The following is a 15,017-nucleotide window of genomic DNA, read 5'->3' as shown; positions in this document are numbered from 1 at the left end:
TAGTTCTAATCTTTAATCTATCTAACTGTTGGATTTGTGAGTGCCTCAAAGGCTGTCCCAATGGCCCTGGATGCCTATTCGATTGAGCCCATCTTAAATCTTGAGTAATAAGTCAACATTACATAATAGAACAGGATTCTCGGAGGATTGGGAGGAACATTCATGGCCCCTGTCAAAGTACTGAAAAGGAGAATATTGCCTCAACCAGAACAGAATTAGGAAATAGCCAATGTTATTGGACCTATAGGAATGGACCAATTAACTGTACAACAAATATGACCTCCAATCCTTATATAAATAGAACTGGATTTACCACTTACAGGACCACTGATTGGGGTTGGAGTTTACCTAACTATTCTTTAGATCAATATTTTAAGTTGTTTTGGACTACATGTAATCTGAATGGAATGGGAAAAGAGGAAGTTGATGGAAGTGCTTGGTTTTGTTTTTTTGTTTTTTGTTTTTAATTTTTTATTAAAGCTTTTTATTTACAAAGTATATGCATGGGTAATTTTTCCAACATTGATCCTTGCATAACCTTTTGTTGCAAATTGCCCCTTCCTTCCCCCCACCCCCTCCCCTAGCTGGCAGGTAGTCCAAAACATGTTAAATATGTTGAAATACATCTTAGATGATGAACGTGCTTGGAAAGTGAAGCAGCAATTTTTTTTAACTTTTTCTTTCTTTCTTTCTTTCTTTTTTTTTAATAATTATAACTTTTTATTGACAGAATCCATGCCAGGGTAAATTTTTACAACATTATCTCTTGCACTCACTTCTGTTCCAATTTTTCCCTTCCTTCCCTTCACCCCCTCTTTCAGATGGCAAGCAGTCCTATACATGTTAAATATGTTATAGTATATTCTAGATACAATATATGTATGAAGAACTGAACAGTTCTCTTGTTGCACAGGAAGAATTGGATTCAGAAGATAAAAATAACCCGGGAAGAAAAAAACAAACATGTAAACAGTTTACATTCATTTCCCAGTGTTCTTTCTTTGGGTGTAGCTGCTTCTGTCCATCAATGATCAATTGAAACTGAATTAGATCTTCTCATTTCCCAGCTGCTTCTGTCCATCAATGATCAATTGAAACTGAATTAGATCTTCTCTTTGTCAAAGAAATCCACTTCCATCAGAATACATCCTCATACAGTGTTGTTGTTAAAGTATATAATGATCTCCTGGTTCTGCTCATTTCACTCAGCATCAGTTCATGTAAGTCTTTCCAATCCTCTCTGTATTCATCCTATTGGTCATTTCTTACAGAACAATAATATTCCATAACATTCATATACCACAGTTTACCCAACCATTCTCCAATTGATGAGCATCCATTCATTTTCCAGTTTCTAGTCACTACAAACAGGGCTGCCACAAACATTTTGGCACATACAGGTCCCTTTCCCTTCTTTAGTATCTCTTTAGGGTATAAGCTCAGTAGTAGCACTGCTGGATCAAAGGGTATGTACAGTTTGATAACTTTTTGAGCACAATTCTAGATTGAAACAGCAATTGTTGAGAGGTAACTTCTCAAGAGACAGTGGAATAGTGGGAGAGCCCCTAGGCTATAAGGTCCACCAGTACTATCCAGTGATTAATGGTGGGCATCTATTGACCATTTTTGAATGGTCAATAATGAGGGGTATTATTGGGCTTGTGACCTTACCAATTACATGTAACTCCCTATCAGTTGGATGGGGTTCTGTTACATTGGGTTAATTTGGTCCAAATTTTTCTTTTTACCAAGACAAGAAGGAGGCCATCTAGGCATCCAATGATACAATGACTTAAAAAAGAATAAAAGGAGCATAGACACATCTCTTACTAACACAGGAGATGCAAATGGATGCAGAGTCACCTGGTCTCCTGAAAGGATAATCTGGTCATATCAACCAGGCATTTGGGCTCACGATGGAAATTGGGGATGTAGAACTTCTATATATATTCTGAATCAGCTAATAAAATTATAAGCTATAGTTGAGATTATCACTAACCAAATTGCCAAAGCCTTGAACCTACTTGGACCAAGATATTCTAAGCAGGGAAGCTTAGGAAAGCACAGATTGGTGCTAGATTATTTCTTAGCAGAAGAAGGCAGGGTCTGTTAAGTTAAATCTGTCAACTTGCTACATAAAAATTGATCACAATGGGAAAACAATAAAAGAAATCACCAAAAATATTATGAATTAAGCTCATGTGTCCATAGAGAATTGGTCCTCCCCATTTAATGCATCCTGGTAATCCTGGCTTGGTGGAAATTAGTGGAAGCAAATCCCTTGGTTTTTGCTTATTGTTCTACCCATTTGTTTGCCTCATATGATACAACTAATCACTGGTATAGTTTGAACATCTTTAGCTAAAATGGTCTCAGTAAAAGGTCTCTTCCAACATAAGGATGCTAGTGCTGAATGGACAAAGATGGATCCCCACAGATAATGAAGAAAAAAATGAAGTGGAGGGGAAAATATGGAGGCCCTAGCAGAATAGCTGTATCAGGATTGGTGTGAGAAATCTTCAGGCGAATATCTGTAAGAGGAGGGAATGAATGGAGTAAGTGAAGATTTCTCAGAAGAATGTAGGGTAAAAGTACAGCAGACCTTAGGCCTAAGTTTCAGGAAGTCAAAGAATTCAGTGCATCCAATAAAATTAAAAATCAACAGGAATTTATAAAAATCTAACAGGGGTGGATGCACGGTTTGGGGGCTATATAAGCCAGCTTCTGCTTCTGTGCTGTATTCACACCTCGCTGCACTACCCAGTTAGTGTCCTGGCTTGCTTCTTTCAAGAAACAAATATTTTGTTTTTTCTGTTTGTATCTGGAAATGCTTCTGAGAAGTCAATCTAGGTAAGAGGAGGGTGGGGTGTCTAGTACTCTGTCCCACACATAATCATTTTATTAATTATGCTAGCATATAATTTATGTAAGGGGTCAGTAACACTTTGAAATGCCAAAGTTCCCTCATAAAACCCACTTAGAACTTCTAAGTCTTTGGAAAAGTCAGTTTTCCTAAACATGGCAATTTGAACTGATTAGTTAACAAGTAAGGAAAGAGCAGAATGAGAAATGAACCTATTCTAATTAGAGCCTGATGGACTTGACTCTGATCATATCATTTACTTCCAAATCACTCCTAGCCTTGGGCAATCAAATCAAAGAATTTATCTCTCCTCCCCACCCTTCCCCCAACCAGAGTAGAACACAACCAGCTTTCCCATCTGGGTGGGGTCTGAACAAGATTGAGGAGAAAGTCAATTCAATCTCATTATCAGCAATGACTTTCAGATATCATCTTGGCCTAATAGAGAATAAGGTTTTAGTAGAGCATCCTATGTCTCCCCAATATTAACAATTAGTTAATCATTTCTCTCATTCCCTCATTTGATTCTATTGAGAGTTGTAACTATAGCCTTATGGGAAAAACAATGTGAGAGAGATAAGAGGAAGGAAGAGATGTCACTGACAAAATCAAAGGGAGGAGTCCCCTCTGTTAAGCAAAACTTTGAAATAAAAGGCATACAGAAAAAATTTTAAAAAACAAAATATATATGAATTTATAGATTTTTTTCTTTTGAATCATTAACAATAGTTGAACCTTGAAGATTTAAATGTAATCATTAGTGATTACATAGTTCCTGAACTATCTATCTATCATTCTAAATGATAGAATTAGACAAAGTTTGTGAAACAAAGAGGTGAATCTAACAAGTTGTGAGATTAAAGTCAGGAACCTCTTTTGTTTACACTTTAAAGAACAGGATTTCAATAATTAACTATGTTAGTGGATTGTAGTGATTTATAATCTATCTTGTGTTATCCTAATGGGAAATCAGATTTTACTTTTTTATTAATTAATCTGAAATACATGCAAACTATTTAAGAGTCATCTTACAAATGTTCCCATTAGAAGCAACAAACTCGGAAAACATTTTTACAGTTAAAGGTTCTGATAAAAGCCTCATTTCCAAAATATATAAAGAATTGACTCTAATTTATAAGAAATCAAGTTATTCTCCAATTGATAAATGGTCAAAGGATATGAACAGACAATTTTCAGATGATGAAATTGAAACTATTTCCACTCATATGAAAGAGTGTTCCAAATCACTATTGATCAGAGAAATGCAAATTAAGACAACTCTGAGATACCACTACACACCTGTCAGATTGGCTAAGATGACAGAAAAAAATAATGATGAATGCGGGAAAACTGAGTCACTGATGCACATTGTTGGTGGAGTTATGAACAAATTCAACCATTCTGGAGAGCAATCTGAAATTATGCCCAAAAAGTTATCAAACTGTGCATACCCTTTGATCCAGCACTACTAGGCTTTGATCCTACTACTAGGCTTATATCCCAAAGAGATACTAAAGAAGGGAAAGGGACCTGTATGTGCCAAAATGTTTGTGGCAGCCCTTTTTGTGATGGCTAGAAACTGGAAAATTGAATGGATGCCCATCAATTGGAGAATGGTTGGGTAAATTCTGATATATGAATGTTATGGAATATTATTGTTCTATAGGAAATGACCAGGATAAATACAGAGAGGCTTGGAGAAACTTACATGAACTGATGCTGAGTGAGATGAGCAGAACCAGGAGATCATTATACGCTTCAAAAACAATACTTAATGAGGATGTATTTTGATGGAAGTAGATATCTTCAACAAAGAGAAGATCTAATTCAGTTCCAATTGATCAATGATGGACAAAATCAGCTACAGCCAGAGAAGGAACACTGGGAAATGAGTGTGAATGATTTACATTTTTGTTTTTCTTCTCAGGTTATTTTTGCCTTCGTAATCCAATTCTTCTTGTGCAACAAGAGAACTGTTCTGCACACATATATTGTATCTAGGATATACTATAACATATTTAACGTGTATAAGACTGCCTGCCATCTAGGGGAGAGGGATGGAGGTAGGGAAGGGAAAAGTTCGAACAGAAGTGAGTGCAAGGGATAATGTTGTAAAAAATTACCCAGGCATACGTACTGTCAATAAAAACTTATTAAAATAAATGTTCCCATTATTTAAGAGATTCTGAAAACAGTAAATATAAGTTACATGTCTATTTAGACATGGTTAATGTAAATGAACTTTACTATATATAACATTTTATATAAAGTGTTTTCTGCATACAATTTGGGATTATTATATTAATATATCTATATGGAACAATTACTCTCACTCAAATTAAATCAGAGACTCTCAAGGTAAAAAAGCAAAAAAAAAAAAAAAAAGACTAAAATCTTGCTCTTTCTCTTAACAGACAAGATGTCAATAGAGAAATGCAAAGCACAAATTGTAAAACACAAGATTAAAGAGACCCAAAATGAAGATGCACCATCCCCTTCCCCACCTTTTTCTTCCATTGTTTGGAGGAGTCTAAACATGAAAATCTATCCCAGAAACAAAACAAATAAATAAATAACAAACTCTTAATTCAAATTTCCCTAGAGAACTGCTATATGTGCAGATATTCTAGGATGACAGAATTCTGTTACCTGAATTCTCAAACCCATCATCCCCTTAAAAAAAAAAAAAAGTATTTAAATGCTAATTAAGAGACAATCAACACCTGCAGCTTTTTAGCTATAGCTCAACTTGTTACTGCAAAGTTTCAAGTCATAGTTAAAACAACATTCCCACGAGAGGTCTTCACTCACTTTATCCCATTCACATGTTGTCTTTTCTTGTTTGTTATTTGTTATGGGCCAGAACCTGAATTTGAAACAAGGATTCTTGCAAGGTGCTAACTCAGTGGAACTGATAGAGACAATGGTTATTCAGCATGGTGCTTAACAGTTCTCTAGTTCAGTACATGTACTTAATGCTTAATATAGTTCCACAAGCTTCATATCTATGATAACAGCATATAAGCTCAGACAAGCTCAGCCAGAATCAGAACTAGCGAAGAAGTGGTGGCAGGCTCTTCTCCTTCCTTTCTCCACTGAAATCAAGATCCGGAAGGCCCCCAGAAAACTAGCTGAGCCCCAAGTAAAGGAGATAGGGCTTTGAAGGAGACAATAAAAGATTTGGACTTTAACCCCTGGCTACTCGGGTGGTGATTACTGAACTGAAATGAAGGCTGCTCCCAGAGATCCCAAGAAAATTCAATAGAGAACATTACATTTTAGAAAAAATATTACAGTTATTGAGCATTTTAAAGCAAAATAATTTGTGTAATGTTGAACCTAGGGATGAAAAAACATCTATTAACTATGAGTACTAGCTACATCAATGTAATTTGTGGTTTTTTATAATGAATCTCATACTGTTGCCAATGAAAGATTATATTCAATACTTGTTATCAAGAAAATGTGATCCTGGAAAGCCGAATCTACTTAAAGCTATGATTACTGGAACTTGCTCTTTAATACTTTGTGGGACTGCAACTGATATTTTTTTGAGTCTGGGTCCAGGTATGATCATCGAGAAATGTTATTAAACTAATGAATCCATGATGCTAGTGACCCTTTAAGGTTGACCTATGAACTGTAGGTGGTAATCTCAGAGAAAAGATTAGTAGAATGAGTCTTGACATGGGCTGAGGTGGTATTATCCTGAATCAATTTTCTTAATGTGATATGTATATTATGTAATATGCAAGATATACCATTTCCTAATGTAGAAATGATAAACAAATATAAATTTATCTAAATCATTTCTATATCATATAATCTACATATACATATGTCATATGTCATATAACATACACACATAACCAAAAGTCATTTCCCAAAAGATAAATGGTCAAAGGATATGAAAAAATAATTCAAAATAATTTCAAACTATTAAAAATTCTATGAAAGAATGATTCAAATCTTTAATAACAAAAAACAATCCTGAGATTTCACTTCACATCCTACAAATGGGCAGAGATGACAGAAGACTAAAATAGTCAGTATTGCAAGGTTTGTAGGTCAACAGACACATTAGTACTTTCTTGGAGGAGCTTTAAATCAGTAGCAACGAATTATTTAGTAATTAACTTGGAATAATGCCAATAAATTAACTTTGATTTAGTGATTTCATTACAAGAAAGTATTGCTACACACCAAAATATTTATAGCAACACTTTTGTGATAGCAAAATAGATGCCTATAGATTGAAGAATGGCTTTACAAGTTGTAGTACATTATTTAAAAAATGTGTTCAAGAAATGCAAATGCAATGTATACAAAGAAATATGGAAAGATCAAAATGAACTCAGAGTACAGTTTAGTACAGCCAATAAAAATATACATAATCACCAAAATAATAGAAATAAAAAGAACTACAAAATAATAAAAATTCAAACAATGCAAAATTACAAAGAATAAGCATGGTTCTTGAAATGAGATATGAGAAGATACTTCCCCAACTCAACCTACAAGTATGGCTCATTGAACATATTTTTGAAATTTTTCAATATACTATCAACTTATTTTTCCTCCTCTTTTTTTCTTTTTGTCTTTAAAACTACTTTTTGTTACATAGGATAATTTTTTTGGGAAGAGATAGAGAAGGAATAATGGTGGAAATTATAGTAACAAAAAAATAACATCAATAAAAACTAATTTTAAATAATCAACATCAAGAACTTGATATTCTAAAGTCAGAGAACATATCTTTCCATTAAAGACATCATTATCACATATATTTCAAATTACTTCACAAGCTTAACAAAATATTCCATTTCTTATGAACAAACCAACAATTCTCTACCCCAATTGCATAAAGGTAAGAGTTTTAACTCAAAGTTGACTATATTAAAAATATACCTTTAAGTAAATTATTTGTTGGTATACTCACAAAGTGAACACCTCATCCCAAGTGAAGTTTGTAGTACTTTCAGTTACGGAGCTGCAGAACTTCTGAAAAGGATCATTTAATTGAGTCACAAATAAACAGTTTAGGCTACCTGTAATGAAAAAGAGTGACATTTTACAATTTCAAAAGTTTATCCCAATGTAGTTCAATTATAAAAAACCCCAAATGAGGGAAAATAGCTAAACTTTAGGCCAAAATGGGTGGCAAGATAAATGTTTCCCATGATGGAAATTTGTCTCTTAAGATGACAAGCTATCTGGGTGAGATAAATTACCAATTGTCTAGTATCTTTTTTGAAAAAAAAATCTTAAAACGCCATGTAATTCAAACTCTTAAATTCTATCTGTCCATAACTGTAAACTTTTCAGTTAAGCAGCTTTATTATTTGGAAATTTTTAGTTTTTAAATTCCTGGAAGCATTTTTATTCTCATATTTTTCTGTAGAATGATAATAATAATAATAACCATATATGCATATATACATATACATAGATAGGGATAGATGGACAGATAGATAAATAAAAACTATGTTCCCCATCTGAAAATAAATTGAGATTTGCACTATCCTTTGTTTGTATTAAGTTACTAATTTAAAATTTGCAAAACCAAAGAATAACCATAAAACAAAAGGAATACACTATATATGTGAGGAAGGAAATGAAAAGTGTTTTGTGACTGAGGGGAGTAGGGAATACCTGGAATAATTATGTGTTGTAATTTGATCACTGGAACTGAATTTTTTAAAATTATTTTTTAAGCCAACAAAAATTCATTTTCTCTTTGTTTTACCTACCCCATTATAAAAAATAAAACAAGATAAAATAAAAAGCCTCATTTTTGACAATATGCATAGTTAAGAAAAACAAATTTCTACACTGGCTATGTCCAAAAAAGTACAAGGTCTCAATCTATACTCAATCTCTTTCAAGAGGAGGACGCAATGCTTCATCATCACTCTTCTAAAATCATGGTTGGATCTTGCATTGATTCAAATTCTTAATTCTTTCAAAGTTTTGTTTTTATACTGTTATTATTGCTTAGTGTTCTCCTTGTTCTGTTCACTTCATTTTGCATAATTTCATAAAAGTCTTCCCAGTTTCCCTAAAACCATCCTTTTCATCATTTCTTATAACACATTATTCTATTATGTTCACAAAAAAATCATTCATTATTTAAAAGGAATCCCCTTTGTTTCCAATTCTTTGCTACTACAAAAAGAACTGTAGACATGTTTTATAATTATAGATCTTTTTCTCAACTTCTTTGTCTACAAGTATTATACATAGGCCAAAGGTGGGCACACTTAAAAAATTTTACAGCACATTTTGAAACTGCTTTCTATAATAACTGAATCAATTCAAAACTGTACCAATAGTACATTAGTGCAAAGTACCCTTTGCCATTTTCCTCTTTTATCACCTTAGTCTGATGGGTATGAAGTAGAATCCAAAGCTTACTTTAATTTTCATTTATCTAATTATTAATGATTTAAAAATATTTCAGATGGTTATCAATAGCTTGGATTTTTTTCCTTTGAAAAATTCCTTTAATCACTTCTCTATGGGGACTGACTTTTGGTCTTACTTTTAGTCATTTAAATATCTTGGATTTAAGACTTTTATCAGAGAAATTTGCTGCAAAGATTTTCTCTTCCCATTTCTTTCTTTTCTAATGAAAATTTAACCATCAGCTCATAAACAAATTTAAGCTGTTTTCAATAAATCCTCACTTGGAACTTGAGCAACTTACAAGGAAAATCTTCCTTCTATTGATGTTTTTGTAACTATCATTTTATTTTTAAAATAGAAAAATATCAGCTTATTGAAGAAGAGTAATATCCCATTAGAAAGATATTTAGCATAAGAGGTATTAAATACACACACACACACACACACACACACACACACACACACACTCACATATATGTCCACAGCTTTTCCAAATATATTTATCTCTGCATCCTTGACAAGGACAATAATTTCTACAGAATAAAATAGTTTTACTTCAAATAACTGATCAGCAAACCATGTTTCTTTCATTTACATATATATTTTAAGAGCTATTAATAAAACTTTAAAAAATTGGAGATTAAAAAAATAGTAATAAGCTTATCTCACAGCATGATCTTGTAACAGTTAAGGAAAAATGTTGACTGGAGCAGTAGGTAAATTGGGTTTCTAACTTCCTTACTTCAGTTCTTTTGTTTTGTACTATCAGGCTTCTATCATCAAAATCAGGAATTTGATTCCTGAACCACAGAGTGTGAAGCATAGCAAACCCTTGTATTTAAGTCACCTCCAATTTATCTAGTGCTCCAGTCAACATTTTCCCTTTTTTATCTAATATATATATATATGTGTGTGTGTGTGTGTGTGCTACAATTTCTTTTGTGTCAAAAAGCACTATCAGTTTTACAGAATAGCCTAGTCTACTACTCCATCCTTCTGAAACAACAGCTTTGTCTGATATTTCTAATAGTCTACCTGAAGAACCACGATTATTCAGCAGTGTTGCTTGAATGTTCTTCACTGACAATTTAAGCTTGTGAACTCTTGGGGGTTTAGGAGGGCACAAGTCCTGGGGAAGAGTTGAAGTGTGGCGCATACTCTGTAGAAGGAAAATAAGAACAAAGGAAGGTTTACCCAAAAGAATAAGGAAAAAAAAACAAGTGGTTTTTTACTTTCTAACAAACTACCAAGATAAAATTACCGAATGAGATAAATACCCAATTTCCAGTCCATAAGTCATGTAAATGATGGAAAGTTCTTGAAAAAATATGCAATAAGTCATCTCATAAGAACACTAAAAAGTTGCCATAATAAGAATCAGTGAAAGGTTAGAACATCAAAATTGTTATTGAGAAACTTTTTCTGCAAATAGAAACAATTTAATTGCTGCATACAATCTTAGGGAGTTACCTAGGAGTTTGAAAGATTTGTCTGTCAAAACCACTATGTGCCACAGAAGCAAGAGATGAGCTCAGATCTCCCAGTCTCCAAGGCCACCCATCAGAACATAATGAAAACAACTCTTCACTGAGTAATATGATATGATGTTCTATATTGAATACAATTTGTGGCTTTGAATATAAAAAGTTACTTGTATCCTAGTCACTACTGTGTTGCAAAGCAATCAAAAGGACTGAAATTCAACAGATTTGGAAGGCATGGGAGTAAGAAAAGGAGATATGAGAGATGGGGAAATGCTATAAAAACATATGTAAATTTCCAATGACAGATCAACAATGACCCTGAAATGATGATATTAAAGATTAATAACAAAGAAAAAAACTTACTTCTGCCTCTCTTACATCCACAGTTTTTATGCTCAAAACCACTGATGGGGAGACTGAACTAACTAGATGTTTCAAAATATCCCTGAGAGCTTTGGATAGTTCAAGTGTCCCAATTATCTGATCCTAGAGGGAAAAAAAGGAAACATTATCAATATTTCAAAAGCAAAATAGGTCACCCAAAATATGCAACTCAAATAAGTATGATATCGCTACAAAGTAAATCTGGTATGAGATTTGCTTCTATTTGGGTCAACAATGATGTAGAAAATTAATGTTACAATACAGCCTGACCTTATTTTTTGAAAGGTTAAAAACAGTATCACAGAAATCATATTTATGAAGAAGGCAGCAGGGTGCAGTGAAAAAAGAGGTAAATTCAGAGTGATAAGACCTGGATTTGAATCTTGACTATTATATCTTGTGGTCACAAGTCACCATTTCTCTTGGTATTAATTTCCTCATGAATAAAATAAACAATTGGAATGAATGACTTCATAGGTATTTTCAGATTTAAATTATATAACATGTTCTTTGTGACCATAGCATAAGTAATACAAATTTTATTTTTAAATTGTTTCATAGATATTGTCAGTGTGAGCTCTGTAACATATTAGCAAGGATTATACAAAAGAGTACTCATGACTAGAAATCAGTGGTTTGGGTAAAGTAACAAGAACAAGGGATAACAGATACCTTAAGTATTTTACTAGTAACAAACATACAAAACAAAACCTCTAAAACATTTAAAATATCATCTGTCTCTATCTCATTGAAGGCAACATCATCTGTCAGAAGCAAAAATGTTGAAGACATAAGTTGAAGGACTGATGACAGAATCTGAGAGAGGTAGTCAGATGGTAGGTAGGAGCCAAAATTAATAAAAGGCATGAGGTCTAAAATAAGGCTAATAAGTAATTTCTAATTTGAGAAATAATTCATAAGATATAGGGCTGGAGGAGATCTTAGCAATCATCCAAGCCAAGTTCTTTTTTATAGAGTAAGAAACTGAGGCCCAAAAGTTAAATCCCAAAGTCATATAATTAATATTACGTAGTATTCAAAATGCTCCTAGATAACAAACCCTGAACAGATTGGGAGTGAAAGATTCATTCTGTTGGTTACATTATTTTTTAAATTTATTTTTTATTAAAGCTTTTTATTTACAAAACATATGCATGGGTAATTTTTCAACATTGACCCTTGTAAAACCTTCTGTTCTAAAGTCTTAGCTCCTTCCTCCCACCTCCTCCCCCAGATGGTAGGTAGTCCAATACATATTAAGTATGTTAAAACATGTGTTAAATCCAATATATGTATACATAATTATATAGTTATCTTGCTGCATAGGAAAAATTGGATCTAGAAAAAATTTGGTTACATTATTTGGAGAAAAGAACAAAATAAAGTTATAAGGACAAGTATTCTTGGACAAGAGAAAATATATTAAGGTTAAAAAACAACTGAAAATCACATTGAATGTGGCATATCAGATGGGGAAAGAATTTTTTAAAATGTTGATTGAATAATTTCAAAAGTATGTATCTAAGATTAAATTAGCTCTTCTATTTCCCTATATTTTGTAAAAGTGTATAATTTACAATTGTGTGGTTGTAAATACATAACAGAGCTCCAGAGAAGGGTCTATAGTACATCTAAGATTTGTATACTATAAGGGAATTTAAAATCATATATTTTGTTTTTGTTTTGTTTGTTTTTTTGTTTGTTTGTTTTTTAAATAACTTTTTACTGATAGAACCCATGCCAGGGTAATTTTTTACAACATTATCCCTTGCACTCACTTCTGTTCCGATTTTTTCCCTCCCTCCCTCCACTCCCTCCTCTAGATGGCAAGCAGTCCTATACATGTTTAATAGGTTACAGTATATCCTAGATACAATATATGTGTGTAGAAGCGAACAGTTCTCCTGTTGCACAGGGAGAATTGGATTCAGAAGGTATAAATGACCCGGGAAGAAAAACAAAAATGTAAGCAGTTTATATTCATTTCCTGTAATGGGCTGAGGCTTGAGTTGATGCACTGAGGTTCCAAGCACGTGAGGCTAAATAGTAATTGGACCATACTCCATTAATATATAAGCTTGGAGAAAGAATGGCCCCCGCCCACTCTTTGTGCAAGTCCTGATGTGTTGTATAGGAAATGACGATTTTGGTGGGTGGAGGCAGGGGAGTGGAAGAGGAAGAGGAAAGAGAGACTGCTGGCTGGTGTCTTGACACAGCTGCTTGCATTGTTATCGCAACCGCCCTTCACCTCCAATCCCCCTCTGCTAGCTGGCTTCCTGTCGCAGCTGCCCATATTGCTATTGCAATCCTTCTTCACCTCTACTGAGAATAAAGATTGAAGATTTTCCCCTTAACCTAAATTCCTGACTTCAGCTGATTTTAAATACGCGGTCATCACAATTTCCCAGTAGTCTTTCTTTGAGGGTAGCTGCTTCTGTCCATTCTTGATCAATTGAAACTGAATTAGCTCTCTTTATCGAAGAGATCCACTTCCATCAGAATACATCCTCAAACAGTATCATTGTTGAGGTATATAATGATCTGGTTCTGCTCATTTCACTTAGCATCAGTTCATGTAAGTCTCGCCAGTCCTCTCTGTATTCATCCTGCTGGTCATTCCTTACAGAACAATAATATTCCATTACGTTCATATACCACAATTTACTCAACCATTCTCCAATTGATGGGCATCCATTCATTTTCCAGTTTCTAGCCACTACAAACAGGGCTGCCACAAACATTTTGGCACATACAGGTCCCTTTCCCTTCTTTAGTATCTCTTTGGGATATAAGCCCAGTAGAAACACTGCTGGATCAAAGGGTATGCACAGTTTGACAACTTTTTGAGCATAGTTCCAAATTGCTCTCCAGAATGGCTGGATGTGTTCACAATTCCACCAACAATGTATCAGTGTCCCTGTTTTCCCACATCCCCTCCAACATTCCACATTATCTTTCCCTGTCATTCTAGCCAATCTGACAAGTGTGTAGTGGTATCTCAGAGTTGTCTTAATTTGCATTTCTCTGATTAATAATGATTTGGAGCATATTTTCATATGGCTATAAATAGTTTTAATTTCTTTGTCTGAGAATTGTCTGTTCATATTCTTTGACCATTTATCAACTGGAGAATGGCTTGATTTCTTATAAATTAGAGTCAATTCTCTATATATTTTGGAAATGAGGCCTTTATCAGAACCTTTGACTGTAAAAATGTTTTCCCAGTTTATTGTTTCCCTTCTAATCTTGTCTGCATTAGTTTTGTTTAAAATTATATTGAAATCAAAAATAAAAACTAGGATTTGTACAAAGGTCCATTCAAATGACTTCTTCAAAGTCATATTACACATGTCTGAAACAAGATTTTAACTCCTCTTTTTGGTTTGTGTCTGTGTTGTGAGGGGATTAGCAGGGTGAGTAATGTAATGATAAAAATGGGAAATAGGTCAACCACAAGTTCAATACCATAATAAAATGGATGGAGGCATCATGATACAGTGGATCAAGTAAATAGATTTGGAATCAGGTGAGACATGAATTCAAATTTTGCCTTAAAATAATTTCTCTGAACATCAGAAAGCCAGCCTTGGTTTTCTCAGCTGAAAAATATGAAAAAATGTTCTTGCATTATCTAGAACTTAAAGGACTCTTTTAAGAAAAGTGCTTTCAAAATTTTAAAGGACTATGCAAAAATAAGATGATAAAAATTGGAGAGAAGAGAGTTATATTATGGATTGGGAAGAAAGACAATGAGGGACTGAGAGTCACACTGAGGGCAAAGCACATGGACATTTTCTACTGATTTTTTAGGACCATTTTTTGGATGAGCAGGACTAGTCCATGGCTAAATGTAAATTAGTTGGATTTCTATAGATGAAGTG

At 33.6% G+C, this 15,017-nt stretch overlaps 1 protein-coding gene across 1 annotated transcript in view; it reads right to left on the bottom strand.

Moving 5' to 3' along the window:
- Positions 1 to 15,017, bottom strand: part of C2CD2 (C2 calcium dependent domain containing 2) — a 115,996-nt gene that overhangs the window by 57,136 nt on the left and 43,843 nt on the right. Inside the window, exons 6-8 of the mRNA XM_051984765.1 lie at positions 11,116 to 11,238; positions 10,304 to 10,427; positions 7,803 to 7,911 (exon numbers count right to left, since the gene is read on the bottom strand). Of these exons, the coding sequence (XP_051840725.1) occupies positions 7,803 to 7,911; positions 10,304 to 10,427; positions 11,116 to 11,238 (356 nt within the window). The remainder of the gene's footprint in view (positions 1 to 7,802; positions 7,912 to 10,303; positions 10,428 to 11,115; positions 11,239 to 15,017) is intronic.

Source organism: Antechinus flavipes, chromosome 3 (assembly GCF_016432865.1).
Source record: "Antechinus flavipes isolate AdamAnt ecotype Samford, QLD, Australia chromosome 3, AdamAnt_v2, whole genome shotgun sequence".
Taxonomy (NCBI): Eukaryota; Metazoa; Chordata; class Mammalia; order Dasyuromorphia; family Dasyuridae; genus Antechinus; species Antechinus flavipes.
The sequence above is the reverse complement of the archived record's forward strand: the minus strand, read 5'-3'. Positions and strand labels throughout refer to the sequence as shown.